Raw genomic sequence first — 16,981 nt, forward strand, 5'->3', positions numbered from 1 at the left:
GTGCCTGACCAAGGTGTCTTAGACATCACCCTAGCCAGAGTGTGGGGCTCTGGGGATCTGCAGGTATCCTTTAGACCACTGCAATGCAGGAGCCCAGACCTCAATTTGAGGAGGGAAATAAATAAATATAGATATAGCTATAAACACACACGCACATATATTTGGTTGAGTCTGTCTAGGTTCCAGCAGAGGGGCTGATTGGCTGCTGTCCGATGCGTGGCAAAATACCCCGTATTATTTAGTGGGGATTCAGGACAGGCGCACTTGGCCAACTTGGGGTCCTGGAGCGGGGGTCCTGGAGCAAGGCCCCCAGCACATCCCAGGCTCATCTCACCCAACCCCACAGGCGAAGAGCCTTCCCTCGCACCAACCCCCAGGGGGCTCCTTCCGCCTCCTCCGCGCGCCCCCCCCCCGCCCCCTCGGGAATCCAGGAGCGCTGGTTCTTGGTGAATTCCTCCCGAGGCTCCATCCACCCCACTTCCGACCCCTCCCAGGCGGGCGGTTGCTACCCAGCCCCCCAGGCCCGCCCCTCCCGCCGCCTCCGCCCCCTCGCGCTCGCCCCGCGCGTAGCCCTCGTCCCACGTCGACTTCGCTCCCGCAGCCCTCGCCGCCGGCCGCACTTCCCGCCCTCGCCTGGATCTGCATCGCCACCGCCCTCGCTGCAGCGCGCCGCCCCCCGCTCCGCTTGCCCGCCCGCCTCTCCTCGCCAGGCTCGCCAGCCCTGTGCGTCCCACGCCCGCAGCTCTGTCTTCCCACGCCGCCACCCGCCCGCCGCCCGGCATGGCCCCGCTGCAACCAGGTAGCAGGAAACGGGAAGCGCCCGCGCCCCAGGAGGCCGCCGCGGGCTCGTCGTCTCAGGGCTCCGCGCGGGTGGACGGGCACGGACCGCTGCCGCTCAAGAAGCCCAGGCGGCCGGCGGCGCAGCGCTCGCTGGTGAACTACCTGAAGGGGCGCGAGGTGGGCGCGCCGGGCCGCGCTGGGTTCCCGGGCTTCGATAGCGAGCTGCGTGGCTTGGCGGTGCGGAAGCTGCCAGAGCTGCTGCGGGAGCGCGAGCTGTCCTTGGGCACCGTCGACAAGGTGTTCGCGTCGCAGTGGCTGAACGCCAAGCAGGTGGTGTGCGGTACGAAGTGCAACACGCTCTTCGTGGTGAACGTGCAGTCGGGCCACAGAACGCGCATCCCCCTCATGCGGGATCGTCGGCCTCCGCCGGTCCACGCCCAGCCGGGCTGCGGCATCCATGCCGTCCAGCTGAATCCCTCCAAGACACTGCTGGCCACCGGGGGCGAGAACCCCAACAGTCTGGCCATCTACCGGTTGCCAACGCTGGACCCCACGTGCCTGGGCGACCGCCATGGCCACAAGGACTGGATCTTCGCCCTCGCCTGGATGAGCGACACGGTGGTGGTGAGCGGCTCCCGCGACGGCACCTTGGGCGTCTGGAAGATAGACCCCGACGTATTCCGGAGCGGCATTGGCTGGCACAGTGCCGCAGGGCTCCCCGTGTTTGCCCACATCCGTCCCGCGGAAGTGGAGGATGTCCCCAGGGCCGGAACCAACCCAGGTAACTGCAAGGTGCGGGCCGTGGCCTTCAGTGCCCAGAGGCAGGAGCTGGGAGCCGTGACCATGGATGGCTACTTCCACCTGTGGAAAGCCCGGAATACCCTGGCCAGGCTGCTGTCCATCAGGCTGCCTTACTGCCGAGAGAATGTGTGCCTGACCTACTGCGATGAGTTGTCCCTGTACGCGGTGGGCTCCCAGTCGCATGTCTCTTTCCTGGATCTGCGCCAGGGTCACCAGAGCGTCCGGCACCTGTGCTCCCGCGAGGGCGGCACGGGTGTGCGCTCGCTGAGCTTCTATGAGCACATCATCACCGTGGGCACCGGCCACGGCTCTCTGCTCTTCTACGACGTCCGTGCGCAGAGGTTCCTGGAGGAGAAGATCTCGGTCAGCCCGTACTCCTCTCCGCGGTCCACAGGGAGGAGACTCAGGCTGATTTGTGGCAGAGGCTGGCTCAGCCAAGATGACCTGCAGATGAACTACTTCGGTGCCTTCGGCGAGTTGCCCAATGCGCTCTACACCCACTGCTACAACTGGCCGGAGATGAAGCTCTTCGTCGGTGGCGGCCCTCTCCCTTCGGGCCTCCGTGGGAACTATGCAGGCCTCTGGAGCTAAGGATGGCCGCCCTGTCCTCAAAGTGCCCAGATTTACCTTCCAGTCGGCTCCCACTTTTCTCCTTTGCTCTGCGTTTGTGCTTTTGACTCTGGCTTTTATCTTTCAGATGAAAAAGATGCAGCTTACCTCTGCTTAGCATATTAGGCGAAGAGAGATGACCACCTAGAGATTGAGTTACCCTTCAGTCAGTCAAAATTTGGCTTTAATACTTTTATACACCTGTCCAATAGTGTCGTTTTGAGTTATAAAAAAAAATGTTGACTAATTCCTAGTTTTGTTCACTGTTTGAGTCATTTACGTATTCTCTCGTTTCAATGCTTGGCAGTCATGGCTTTACAATTCTGAATATTTTCTTTTTCATTTTTTGTTACCAGTATTATGATAATACTGTTTTGGTTGTTTTTCATTGCAGACAGATGGCATATTGAGAGTATTTTTTTAAAATAAGAGTTTGTACATGTATTCTGGAAATACATGTAATTCTGGCTATAGTATTATAGTGTTGTTCCAGTGGGAAGGTACATGTCAGTTTCTAGATTACCAGGTTTTGGAAGCATTCCATTTGCAAATTGTAATCTTCATGTTTGTAGTTTGTAAGTTGTTGGTGCTAAACATGCTGTTTAAAATCACGTTGAAAACAAGGTTGTCATACAATCTTGGGTTTTTTGGTACCAAAATCTCAATTGGTCAGAACACTTTAGGAATGCAAAGGTTCTGCTGATTGACAGTTCAGAATTAATGTAAAAACCTATTTTCTCTTTAAGTTTTCCTGACCTGTTGTTAAATAGATAACGGAATATATATTTTTTCACTTCTTGCCTTAGTAGTATTAACACTTGTGAGTATATTTGAATGTTTGTTGTTTAAGGTACTTGCACAGAGTTTCAGTGCCATCATCCAAAGCGGATTCCATGTATGAAAATGTAGACTGTATTGCAGGCTGGGTAGAATGTATACTGATCCTGATCCAGGGTATAGAATTGGATTTTTTTGCTTTTGCTGTTTTCAATACCAAATACTATACTTGAACATGCTTTAAAATTTGTAATTCTGCTTAACACAGTCATAGAAAAAAACTGCAAAGAAGGAAAATGAACCCAGTCCCTACTTCTGAAAAAGATTGTTAGTTTGTAAAGTTAAATTTGTTGAGATTTTGTTTTGTCAGTTTCAAAGATTCTTATCTAAAGTAGAATAAATATTGTTAAAAAGTTGTGATGTTATGACTCTCAATATAGTAATCCGCGATTATCAAGGATACAGAATGTTTATTTCAAGATGGGCCAGAAAGGAAAAGTAAATGGCATTAGGTTGAAGAAAAGTACTTTGGAGCATAGACAAATACAAAACATGGTTTGTTAGGAAAACAGATTGTACTTCTCCATATGTGAGAATACTGGAAGTGAGAAAAGAGACTGGCCCTTCCTCACAACTGGCCAGGTTGTGCTGATCTTGCATTAGTGTTGTGGCATGTCTGTTTTTCCTTAAATGTTTCGGCAGTCACGTGTTCCCCTTGGTGTCCACAACATGCTGTTCAATTGAAAATCTGAACCAATTGAGTAATATAATGAGTGATTCTAAAAGTAAGTTTAAAAATACAGGGGGGTTAAGCAGTTTTTGTTTACAAAGATTATATTAACAGGATTGTATAGTTGTTATATTGGAGAAGGAAATGGCAACCCACTTGTACTCTTGCCTGGGAAATTGCATGGATGGAGGAGCCTGGTAGGTTACAGTTCATGGGGTTGCAAAGAGTCAGACACGACTGAGCGACTTCACTTTCTTTCTTTCTATAGTTCCTTTTGGAGAAGGAAATGGCAACCTATTCCAGTGTTCTTGCCTGGAGAATCCCATGGACAGAGGGGCCTAGTGGGCTACAGTGTATGGGGTTGCAAAGCGTCGTACACAACTAAGCAACTAACACACACATAGTTGTTATATGAGCTTCCCAGGTGACACTAGTGGTGAAGAGCTAACTTGCCTTTGCAGGAGATGTAAGAGACATGGATTTGATCCCTGGGTTGGGAAGATCCCCTGGAGAAGGAAACCCACTCCAGTATTGTTGCCTGAAGAATCCCATGGACAGAGGAGCCTGGAGGGCTAAAGTCCATGGGGTTGCAAAGAAGCGAATTAGCATAGTTGTGTAGCAACAAAATGTATTTGTATGCCTTTACGTGTCTCCATCTCAGTTGTAAATGTCTTAAGGGCAGAGAATATAACTGTCTTTGTATTCTAACATTTCTCCACTAATGCCTAGTAAAATCTTAGGCAATCAGTAAATATTTACTGAATGAATGTACTTGCCTCTAGAAACCTAAAGTCCAATGCATAAATACATAAAACTTTGACTGTTAAATAGTATGGAATCCTGTTGTATTTTCCTGTCTTTTTACCATAAGTGAAGGTCACTCCATCTTGTCTGACTCTGCGACGCTGTGGAGTATATATTCCATGGAATTCTCCAGGCCAGAATACTGGAGTGGGTAGGTGTTCCCTTCTCCAGGGGATCTTCCCAACCCAGGAATCAAACCCAGTCTCTTGCATTGCTGGCGGATTCTTTACAAGCGCCGCCCCCCCCCCCCCCGCCCCCGCTTTTTTTTTTTTTTTTAGCCATAACATTTGCCCTAGTTCATTTCTAGGTCAGACCATGGTGCTTATCCATTCATAAGCTTTCCATGTGATACCAGAATATAAAGGAAAATGTATACATTTTAGATGCCATTGGAATTTAGTATTTTCACCTGCAGATACTTATATTTGAAGATTTATTTAAAATACTTTGCTTTTTACAAAATTAAGTTTTGAAAGATCTTTTTGTAGGCAGTTTATGTTTTTACTTTATGTGTGTATATTTACTAAAAACTTCTTTAGATATTACTCAAAAACTTCACTCAAGTATTCACTGCCTGTCTTCTTGTAGGTTATAGGGTACTGTTATGGTTCTTCGTCATTGTTTGGGGACATTGGGAGAACAATTTTAGGGGAAATGACACTTTCTATGTGAGGTGATATTTTAAACAAATAGAAGGAACATCTCCCAATTTTTTCCCCTTGCTTAGCCCTTAACTTCATCACTGACTCACTCAGTGTTCTCATGACTTAGGGTGTTATCTCCTTCATGTCAGATCACATGGCTAGTCCTTAAAAAACTAGATATCCTAACTAGATAGCCTAACTGTATTTATATTAGTAGAAGTTTAATTATTTTGAAATATTTTCTAGTTCTGGGTAAATGCAATTTATGGGAGTACATTTAACTGTGTAACCTATGAGGGTGAAATAATTGAAAAAGCAACCATGCCAGCATTTCAAGAAACACATACATACAATTCTCTTAAAACAAGGGAGTACATGGCTGTAAGTACAAATTACCTATCACTGTTGCCTGGAAAACATTAGCTAACTTATAACAATGCATAAAAAAGGTTAATTCCATTTATCCCTAACTACATGTTCCTCCCCAAGCTTGTTGCCAACTCAAAAATATGTGTTCCTCCCCTTTAATCTCTAGATGAGATAATTTCTAAATTTTGTTTAAAACGGAGAGAGAATTTACTAATCAAGGATATCCACTGAAATAAATTGAGATGACTACTCTGGAAAAAATTCATCTGTTAAGTACACTGTAGCTTAAATGATAAACAAAATCAAATTCTCTGAAGGTTGATTTTTTATCTGACTGTACTGCGTGTTGAACAAGTTGTCAAAATTTTCCCATTAATTGCTAATTTAGAGTGATATTAGAAAGCAATTCACAAAGCCACCCCCCCCCCTCCCCGGATGTTTTACTGACAGCTTCCTAATTTCTACAAGTCTTGGGTAACCCAACTGTATTAAACATGTCACTATATGAGCTGCTCAGGGATGCAGTTCAGTGAGAACAACATGTACTTAAGTGAAAGCTGCTGCTAAGTTGCTTCAGTCATGTCCGACTGTGCGACCCCATAGACGGCAGCCCACCAGGTTCCTCCATCCCTGGGGTTTGCCAGGCAAGAACACTGGAGTGGGTTTGGCTTGCCATTTCCTTCTCCAATGCATGCATGCATGCTAAGTCTCTTCAGTTGTGTCTGACTCTATGCGACCCTGTGGACAGCAGCCCACCAGGCTCCTCTGTACACAGGATTCTCTAGGCAAGAATACTGGAGTGGGTTGCCATTTCCTCCTCCACTTAAGTGAAAGAAAGCCCACATAGTCCGTAGGTGTTTAAGGGATGCTATTTTAAGAGCTGCTGAAAAGGGTTGCCTGAAAGTGTTTCCCCTTCTTGGCCGGCTGCAAACCCAGAAACATTGAGCATTGGAGGGTGGCATCATTAAAGGACAGTGTGTTTACAGGAAGTTGCCATGACCCTCAAGTCTCAACTCAGACCTACTGAAACAGTTTACTTCCAAAAACACCATTTTATTTGAGTGTTTTCAAATTAATCCATTCAGACACAAAAATGAGAGCAACAACGAAACAGGCCATCTGCCATAAAGGTTGATGATATAGCTGAGGTGAAAGATACCTGATTTACTAGTTGTAAAAATTCACTAATGACAAGAAAAGCTAGAGTATTAAGGATATTTACTAAGTACAATGATAAAATGGGAAGAATAAGAGTGAATTCTGCTAGAAAGGACATGAGGAGCTCCCAGAAGATTCAATACTAGAGCTGGGTCTGGAAAATAAAATAACAGTGGAGAGGGAATATTGGTTTGAAAGTATATTGTGAGTGCCTGGAATGTACAAACATACTAGAATGTTACAGTTTGACCTGGTACAATTTGAAATGTGTGTGGAGTTTCTAGACAGGAATGTCCGGTTGTTAGTTAGAAATACAGTTCTGAAGCTCATAAGAGAAGTTAGGACTAGAGATAGAGATGTGAGAATCATCACTATAGAAATGGTACTTGAAAGAGACTGAGGGGTGTAGGATCTCAGAAGTTGGAATGATTCTCATTCCAAAACTTACCTATATATATATAGATGTGCAGACCTATATGCTTTACTACATGCCTGGTGGGCTTCCCGGTGGCTTAGTGGTAAGGAATCCACCTGCCAGTGCAAGAGATGTGAGTTCAATCCCTTGCTCAGGAAGATAGCCTGGAGTAGGAAATGGAAACCCACTCTAGGATTCTTGCCTGGAAAATCCCATGGGCAGAGGAGCCTAGTGGGCTACAGTCCATGGGGTCACAGAGTCAAACACGACTAATTGTGTACACATGCACACACACACACACACACTCACACAGATGTCTGGCGCGTAGTAGGCAATTAATGACTTGTAAATGGATGGCCAATGAATGTATGTTTTGTGGATAGTAAACACTACTTAGTGCCCCCCCCCCAAAGTAACATTTCATCATTTCACTTGGTAATGATCAATTTTTAAATTTCCTTAGTGCAATCATATTGACCAAAGATGATCAGGGATATCTACCAAAGGTTGCTGTTTTAAGTAAAGAAAAATCTATATTTCGGTTAGATGTTTTTATATCCTTTCTAGAATATAGGTCATTCTACAGTTGGGCAAGAAGAAAGCTAAATATTGATGATACTTGCCGTCCAAATGACATTTTTGTTTTTCCATTTTGGAGGTACAGTTCACTGAAGCAAACACATTGATGATGTCAATGAGAGTAATGGTGCTATTTTCACCTTTTCTAATGCCATTATTGTGCCATTCTCTGTTTCAACCTAAGCCATTAATGTTTCATGTTGATTAAATTTTAACATCTAAATTGCCCTTTTATGTTACGCACAAATGATAAAATTGAATGTTCCAGTCAGAGGGCAGCAACTTTAGTTTCCTCTAAGCTCCTAGTAAATTCATCAAATAATATCCCCCAACACCTTAGATAAGGCTTATTGTTGTTCCTCCTTCCTTACTAACCCAGAGATACAGGATTGTGTGATTTTTGTTTTTGAATTATGCCATGTATGACTAAAAGTAGACCCTGTTTTACACAATAGATGGCATTCCTGGACTTATATACATGAAGCACATTTTTAAAAATAGAATCATATATTCCCTCATTGATTTACATTATAATTGTAGAAGTGTCATCTTGATTATGGATTGATTTCCAATTGACAGTGGTTTCTAACATGTTGCCACTGCCTCCACCTCTGAGACAAGTACTTTAAGTCCTCAAATAAAAGCTAAGTGATGTAATAGAACCCCCTTTTTCAAAGAATATTAAAGCATACTTTCAGAATGTGATAAATTAAGTCTTATTTCATTTGTGTAGAAAATAGGGTTTCTTAAAATAGGACATCCTGTAATTTGATTTGCTCTATACATTTATCACCAGCCAGAGAAAATTCTGCAACATCTTTATATGTTGTGCCTAACAGCTTTCTTTCTTTTTCTCTGGTCTTTCTTTATGGATATTGCCCTAAGCAAAGGTGTTTGGCTTATGGAAACTCCCAGGGGATGATACACAATGCTTTGTTTTTCCTCACTACTTTAACCTTTTAAAAACTTTGGGTATTTAAGTCAGTTTTTTAAAAGATGGCTTCAGCAGCATCATGCGAAGACTGACTGTGGCTGCAGAAATAATAATGTTTCCTTGGTTGTCTTCTTAATGATCAGGGCTTATTTAAAATTAATTTTTTTCCACTGTGGTAAAACACAACATACAATTTATCATCTTACACATTTTTAAGTGTACAGTTCAGTACTGTTAAGTATATTTGCATTGTGCAACTAATCTCCAGGACTTTGACATCTTGCAAAACTGAAGCTCTACACATACTAAACAAAACTTTTCCATGCCTACCTCCCCACCAACTCCTGGCAACTGCCATTCTACTTTCTTTCTCAGTTTGACCATTCTATAAGTTTTAACTATTCTCATGTAAGTGGAATCAAACAATATTTACCTTTTTTGTAGCTAACTTATTTCACTTAATATAATTTCCTTGAGGTTCATCCATGTTGTATCATGTCAACACCTTCTTCCTTTTAAACACTAAATAGCACTCCATTGTCTGTATATACTACGTTGTACTTATCCATCCATTTGTTGATGGACACTGGATGGACTCTTGGCTGTTGTGAATAATGCTGCTATGAACATAAGTCTGCGTATACCTCTTCTGGACTCTGCTTTCATCTATTTTGGATAGATACCAAAAATGCAAATGCTGAATCTTATGGTAATCCTGTTTTTGATTTCTGCTTTCCATAGTAGCTATGCCATTTTACATTCCCACTAACAGTGCACAAGTGTTCCAATTTCTCCATAGCTTCAACAACATTTATTTTCTATTTTTTATTTTTCTTTGACAGTGACATTTTCATGGGGTGTGAGGTGTCAGGGGCTGTTTTTAAACTCGTTTCATTTTATAATTGATTTATACAAACATTCCAGCCCAATCCTTAAGTATTAATAGTATGCTACATGTGAAACAGACTATAAACCTATGATTATTGTGGGGAGAAATCATAATGAGTTAGGGGCAAGGGAGTTTTGAAATATATAAAACATATAGAAAATCTGTTTTCTTTACATATTTTTTAAAAGGTATACCAGATTGGATAATTTGAAAGTTAGAGTTTGAATTACCACTTGAAAAAATTCTCAATACATTTAATCTCTAATTTATTTATTTGAGCACATCTAATGTTCCTAACTAGATGTAAGGGAAAAGTTATAGCTTATATGTTATCCTTGGTGTATTTTGAGGGGAAATACCTATAGTAAAATTTATTTTCAGAAGTAACTAGTAATTATATTCTACCCAAGGATGTAAGTTTCTTACAATTGACCTTAGCCTAAAGTTTCTTAGGAGTGTCTTGGGAAATAAAGTGAGTTATAAATAGAGGAAATGTCACTTTCAGTGGCAGTTGATGGAGCAAAACATCATAGAAAGTTTCAACACGTGAAACGAATTTTAAACTCAGAGGGTACTGCTAGAAAATCTGTTTTAAATAATGGATGAAATAAGCTACCTCTTGCTATTCAGTCTGTTTTACAGGTCAGATTACATAACCAACAAGAAGCTATTGAACCTCTCAGTAAATAACTGAATATTTTCAGAAAGTAACTATTCTAAAATAGCCATCTTAAAACCTTGTGTATTTGGAAAGATCTAGTCTCATTCTAGACCCTTAAAATTTTGCTGCTTTTATTATCAGAAAAATATATTGGAATATATAAAGGTGGAATGCCAAGAAAAATTTAATCTCTTCGATTGGCCATATATATTTACACATTTTGCAATGTTTCAAAGTGGCTAGCAGTTTTTCCTGTTTTAAAGATCTCTTTAAAGCCAATCCCCAAATTTTATATTTTATCACACTTTACTCACTACTGATTTACTAATATATTTCTAATATTGCACGCATTTTGCAAAACCATGTTTTAAATGTTGAATCTTTACTCCTCAATAAAGTGCATGGCATAATAAATGCCTGGTATATTTTGAACAAATTGATTTTCTGATTTTTTTAAGTGTAAATGAGATTTATTTGGCTTTCTTGATGGTTAGGAGCATCTCACTTCATTATAAATGAGCACTGCAACATGTGTGTGTGTGTATATATATATATATATATATATATAAAATGAAATTTGATATTTTTCATACACACTCTTCTAGATACTCTTGCTAAGATTCTTTTTACCTTCAAGAGTTGGTATATTGGATTAAGAGAGGGGATTCTCCTTAGTATATTCTAATTAATGGGTGCTAGTAACATGTTTGCTCCAAAAAATTCCAAGGTCACAGACATCTCCACTCACTTTCATTAATATTATTACAGTTAAATTAGGTATTCACCATGTTAATTTCTCAATTTGTTGTTCAGCATCATACTGTGTATAGTACTGTGTGTGTCTGTGTGCTCAGTCACTCAGTCATGTCAGACTCTTTGTGACCCCATGGACTGTAGCCCTCCAGGCTCCTCTGTCCATGGGATTCTCCAGGCAAGAATAATGGAGTGGGTTTCCATTTCATACCCCCGGGGATCTTCTCCACCCAGGGATTGAACCCGCATCTCTTGTGTCTCCTGCATTGGCAGGTGGATTCTTTAGCGCTACAAATAGCAATGACACACTGGCATAAAAAACGCTTTGTTTTTTTCACCTTTATTGACCCGTTTTTGAGAAAATTTTGATTAGAAGTAACACTGGGAGCAAACATTCCATCGAGTTTGACCCTTTATAAATGTATGTTCCCATTCTGCAGGAAGGAATTGCTATTGTTTTTTCAGGGGGAGGGGGTGGTGTTTCAATATGAGACAAGCATGAAGTAACTGAATCCATAGAAGAAAAACTTATTTTAAACCCAAAGTATTGTGGCAATTGGAAAAGTGGTATTTTCACTAGTGTCACTTGGTTTTGTTATTTCCTCAAATTTAAAAACATTATGGGGAATTCCCTGGCTGCACAGTAGTTTGGACTCTCTGCTCTCAATGCCCAGGTTCATTCCCTGGTCCAGGAACTAAGATCCCACAAGTCACATGGCCCCGTGAATAAAAAATAAATAAAAACATAAATCATTGTATCAAATCCTACCAGGTGATCAGTTTATTCCTTGAGTATTAGTTGTAATTGCTTTGAAATAAATCAGATCTTGTTTTGATTCAAGGCACTGAATAGTATCTCCAACAGCAAGTTTGGGAAAGGTTGGCTTAGATTATCTTCAAGACTCTTCTATGCCATGCAGCCATTACTAACCCATTTACAAATGCCTGTAAGCTCATATAGCATCATCTCATCTCTCAAATTTATATCATTACTCACTGTGACATCACTCAGGCTTTGAGATACGGCTTTGCATAGGTATTTCTGTCCACCATGCTAAAATGCCTCATCAAACATCAAACATCAAACATCTGACATCTAAGAGTGGTTTACTCCCTCAAGTGAATTGATAAACATTGTTAAACATTGTTTCAGATCCCACAGCTCAGCATTAAGTAGCCCCCATTGTGTAGCAGCTGTTTACTAGATTTGTTTTATATTAGATATTAACATTGTTTTATATTAGATATTAAATAAAGGTATTATTTATTATTCTATGTCAGTTTATTATTCTATGTCAGTTGTACTTTCATCATCTTCCTGAAATCATATTTTTCAAAAAATAAGATGACATATTTTAATGAGATGTAGAGTTATTAAAATTGTAAAGTCCATTTGTGAATAAGAGCCAGAAGTTAGTGAAAACATAGGAATGCTTATGTATGTAGGGCTTCCCATGTGGTACTAGTGGTAAAGAATCTGCCTGCCAATGCAGGAGACACGGTTCGATCCCTTGGGTCAGGAAGATTCCTTGGAGAAGGAAATGGCATCCCACTCCAGTAATCTTGCCTGGAGGATCCCATGGACAGAGGAGCCCGGTCCTCTCCTACAGTCCATGGGGTTGCAAAGAGTTGGACATGACTGAGCACACACACAGAAACACACATATGTATGTAACTTTAGACTTGAGACAATTATGCAAAATGCTTTAATTGGTCTTTATATTGATCTTGATTTAGCCTGTACAAAGTGGATGTATTTTATAAACTATTAAAGGTATAAGAGTTTAATCCATATAGAAAAGGTTTTATGTACTCAGCAGGGCAACAAAAAATGATACAGGACTTTATTCAGTTTAATTGATTCTCATCTCAACAACCTCAGAATTCAAAAGAAAAGGATCATAGCAAGAAAATAACTGTTGCAAAAGAAGGATCATTCAAAGAACAAATATTTTGATCATATCTAAGTAAAAATTATTAAAATGATTTATGGAATTATGCTTTTAGAACATAAAATAGTGATCATGGTCTCATGGATTTGGAGATATAGAAAATGGCTAAAACATGGTAGTAATTAAAAATGTTTATCATTTTCCAACAGGTCATTGCTAGTCATGGCTTTTTTCCCAGACATTCCTTCTTTGTATGTGTCTTTAGTTTCTCTTAAGAGGGTAAATGAGGATGATTTTTTAAGTATCTTTAAAAAAAAAACATGCCTCAAGCAAATATACAAACTACATTTTATTTCTCTATGGTTTATTTTTTTCAAATATCTTTGAAATGTTGTCTGTGATCCTATCAGATGAGCAGTTTATTAGTTTCCTTTGTTTTTTTTTTGACTGCAAATGGAAATAAAAGCCACAATAAATTTTGAATCATTTTTATTTTCCTACAAGTTAGAAGTAAAAATGGATGCAAGAGAAAATGGAGGTTAAGTTTAGTCAGTTTTTGACACTAGCTTCTTTTGTGGAGGTCAGTGTTTCTTCAAACATGTTCCTGGAACTAGCTGCACTAAAGTTACCCAGGATTTTACCAAACCAAACCAAAGAAAAGAGAATGAAAATTCCTGGCTGGGCCCAGAAGTTCTCATTTAAACTATGGATGTCAGAGATTTGGATGCCTTTTAAAATTTGGGAATAACTGCTTTTAGCAGTTGAGCTTTCAATTATCTGGTCTCAGAGCTCATTTTTCTCATTGCTTTTTTTTTTCTCAGTATTTACATTGAAGTTTAATTACACATATCAATTAGTTGTCTATTGGAGTAAATGTATAGCATCTATAGTTAAAGAAAAAGATTGAGAATTGTTTATAAACATTATATATAATAATAAGGATTGAGCTTAACCTCTAAACATAATCAACTAGGAAACAACTATAAAACAATTATTTTCAGATATTAATCAGGCAATTCAGATTGTGACTGAGAAAAAGGAAATAAAATGAATCTTATGATTACCCTGTGTTTCTGCATTGAGGAAATTTCTGGACCATGGCACAGGGAAGGGGAGCATAAATGGAAACTGATTTGTTTGCTCATTGCTTTTTAACCTGAGCAAATTGCATGAAAGAGAACCAGCTATGATTTAAATGCTTAAATTCATTTTAGACTCAAGCTTTGGCTGTGATGTTCTTATTCCTACTTGCTAGTGAACAGACTAGGAAATTTATCTCGGCTAATGTTGCTTATGCATCCTCAGAACCTGGAAAAGAACCTGGAACGTAGGATGCTGTGCTGTGCTGTAGTTAGTCACTCAGTCGTGTCTGACTCTTTGTGACCCCATGAACTGTAGCCCACCAGGCTCCTCTGTCCCTGGGAATTCTCCAGGCAAGAATACTGGAGTGGGTTGCCATGCCCTCCTCCAGGGGATCTTCCCAAGATAGGGATCGAATCCAGGTCTCCTGCATTGCAGGCAGAATCTTTACTATCTGAGCCACCAGGGAAGCCCAGACCATATTATATGTTCAATTAATTTTAACTCTTAAGAATAAGAAAGCTCAAAATTTAAATAGCACATTTGATTTTTCTAAAATACAATGGAATGTGGCTCCATCACACTGTATATTTGACTGCACTGACAAATGTTATTTGATTTGATGAGTATCCATTTTTTCTCAATAATGTAAATCTTAGCATCTCACATAGATTTCTATGTGTATCAGGATTGATTTACATAATAAAATGGTCTGCTATACGTTTACACTTATGGAGATTTTTAAAGACATTTGCTTTGTTTCCTCTGGATTTAAATTTCTTAAGACAGTTATGCTTCATATAAAAGCCAGTTTTATATTTTAAGAGCTGTATAAAATTTTCTGCACTTATTTCTATCATCCCATGATACTCATTTTAAAATGTGTGTCTCCAGAAACATAATAGGTCCCTTGCAAATAGAAAAGCATCTTAACTTTGAAGAATGCTTTAGAAAAACTCTCCATCTCCTTTATACCTAGCAGTGGAGTAAGAGTATGTTCCCATAAGTAGTACTTTATGATTGACAAATTTCTATGCAGTGACCTTTAATTTTCTAATATGCTTCATAGTTTATAGCTGAGCTGTATGACAATAGAAGGATTATTTTGAATATAGGGTACTTGTTTTATCCTGCTTAAAAAAAACTCACAAGTTTGTATTTTTGTTGAGCAATATAAGCTACTTAAAAATGTTTATTGAAATATAATGCAAAAAAATGTCACAAGTCATAGCTCAAAGAGTTCTTGCAAATTCAATGCATCCTTGTAAATCAACCAACAACCAGTTCATCAATCAGAACAATACAGGCACATCAATACCCGCTATGCCTTCTCCCAGTCACTCACTCCTTCCTATTATCAAAAGGGGCTGCCCTGATTACTTATAATGCCACCAGTTTTGCCTGTATTTGAATTTGATAAAAATGGAATAGTGTGTGCGCTTTTGTGTCTGGCTTCATTCACTCATTGTTATGTCTTTGCTGCTGCTGCTGCCAAGTTGCATCAGTCGTGTCCGACTCTGTGCGACCCCATAGACGGCAGCCCACCAGGCCCCTCTATCCGTGGGATTCTCCAGGCAAGAACACTGGAGTGGGTTGCCATTTCCTTCTCCAATGCATACATGCATGCTAAGTCACTTCAGTCTTGTCTGAGACTGTGCAACCCCATAGACTGCAGCCCTCCAGTCTCCTCTGTCCACAGGATTCTCCAGGCAAGAACACTGGAGTGGGCTGCCATTTCCTTCTCTGTTATGTCCTTGAGGTCTTGAATTTTGTCAGATGTTACTGTCTGTGTCTATTTAGAAATAATCATATAATTCTTTCCTTTATTCTGTTAGTATCATGTTCAGTCAGTTCAATCCAGTTCAGTCGTGTCTGACTCTGTGACCCCATGGACTGCAGCACGCCAGGCTTCCCTGTGCACCACCAGCTCCTGGAGGTTACTCAAACCCATGTCCATTGAGTCGGTGATGCCATCCAACCTTCTCATCCTCTGTCGTCCCCTTCTCCTCCCGCCTTCAATCTTTCCCAGCATCCTGTTATGAGCAATTATTTATTTTTTAGTACTAAATTAATTTTCCTTTCCTGAAATAATCTCCTCTTGATCCTTTTGTATTATCTATCCATACATTACTGTGTTGGATTTATTACTATTTTATATATAATATTTATATTATTAAGAGATAGAAGTCAGTAATATTTCTGTTATTATCAGTTTGGGTATCAAGGCATGTTGGCTTTATAAAATGAGGGAGTGGTTCCTTTTTTCCTATTTTCTGGGAGATACGGGGTACATTTGCTTAAATACTTGTAGCCTTCACCAGTACAGCTCTCTGGAACAGTATTTTTGTAGGAAGTTTTACAGATTCAATTTATTTATGAAATCTAAATGTATTAAGATTTTCTAGTTCTTATGTCAATTTTATGTTACTGCAGCTTCCAAGTATAGTTTGTCCATTTCATCTAAATTGATAAATGTATAAAATTATTTATGATAGTCTCATATCTCTTAATTTGTATTGAAGGTATAAGTTATATAAAGTACTCCAAATAGATTAACAGTATACTAACAGTACATACGAGGAGCTGACTCATTGGAAAAGACCCTGATGCTGAGAAAGATTGAGGAAGAGAAAGGGACAACAGAGGATAAGATGGTTGGGGTAGCATCACCGACTCAATGGACATGAGTTTGCACAGACTCTGGGAGATAGTGAAGGACAGGGAAGCCTGGTGCGCTGCAGTTCATGGGATCACAAAGAGTTGGACACTCTTTAGCGAATGAACTGAACTAAATCGAACAGTACATACACACAGACATACACACATATGTGTGTGCATATTTACGTACTGTGCATATACACACACACACAATTTATTATAATACAGATTGTTTCCAACTCTCATGCCGCAATGCTCCTTTTCCCTGATATTTGATTTTTATCACCACATGTTAGTTTTGCCTGTTTTTAAGCTTCATGATTGAGTCATATGGAATAGACTTTTGTGTCTCATTTTTCTCACTCAACATTATATCTGTGAGATCCATCTATACAGTTGCATGTATCACTAGGTTTTGTGTTTTTTTTTAATTTCTGTGGTACTATTT

The 16,981-nt window shown here is 40.1% G+C and overlaps 1 protein-coding gene across 1 annotated transcript; it reads left to right on the plus strand.

Moving 5' to 3' along the window:
- Positions 1 to 780: 780 nt before the first annotated feature.
- LOC136154063 (DDB1- and CUL4-associated factor 12-like protein 2) lies at positions 781 to 2,172 on the plus strand. Its single transcript, XM_065916282.1, has one exon. The coding sequence runs from the start codon at positions 781 to 783 to the stop codon at positions 2,170 to 2,172; it is 1,392 nt and encodes a 463-aa protein (XP_065772354.1).
- The last annotated feature ends 14,809 nt before the right edge of the window (positions 2,173 to 16,981 follow it).

Source organism: Muntiacus reevesi, chromosome X, assembly GCF_963930625.1.
Source record: "Muntiacus reevesi chromosome X, mMunRee1.1, whole genome shotgun sequence".
NCBI classification, from domain to species: domain Eukaryota; kingdom Metazoa; phylum Chordata; class Mammalia; order Artiodactyla; family Cervidae; genus Muntiacus; species Muntiacus reevesi.

Excerpts from the sequence above, each read along its gene's own strand:
- LOC136154063 (XM_065916282.1), top strand. The coding sequence starts at position 781 with ATGGCCCCGCTGCAACCAGGTAGCAGGAAACGGGAAGCGCCCGCGCCC.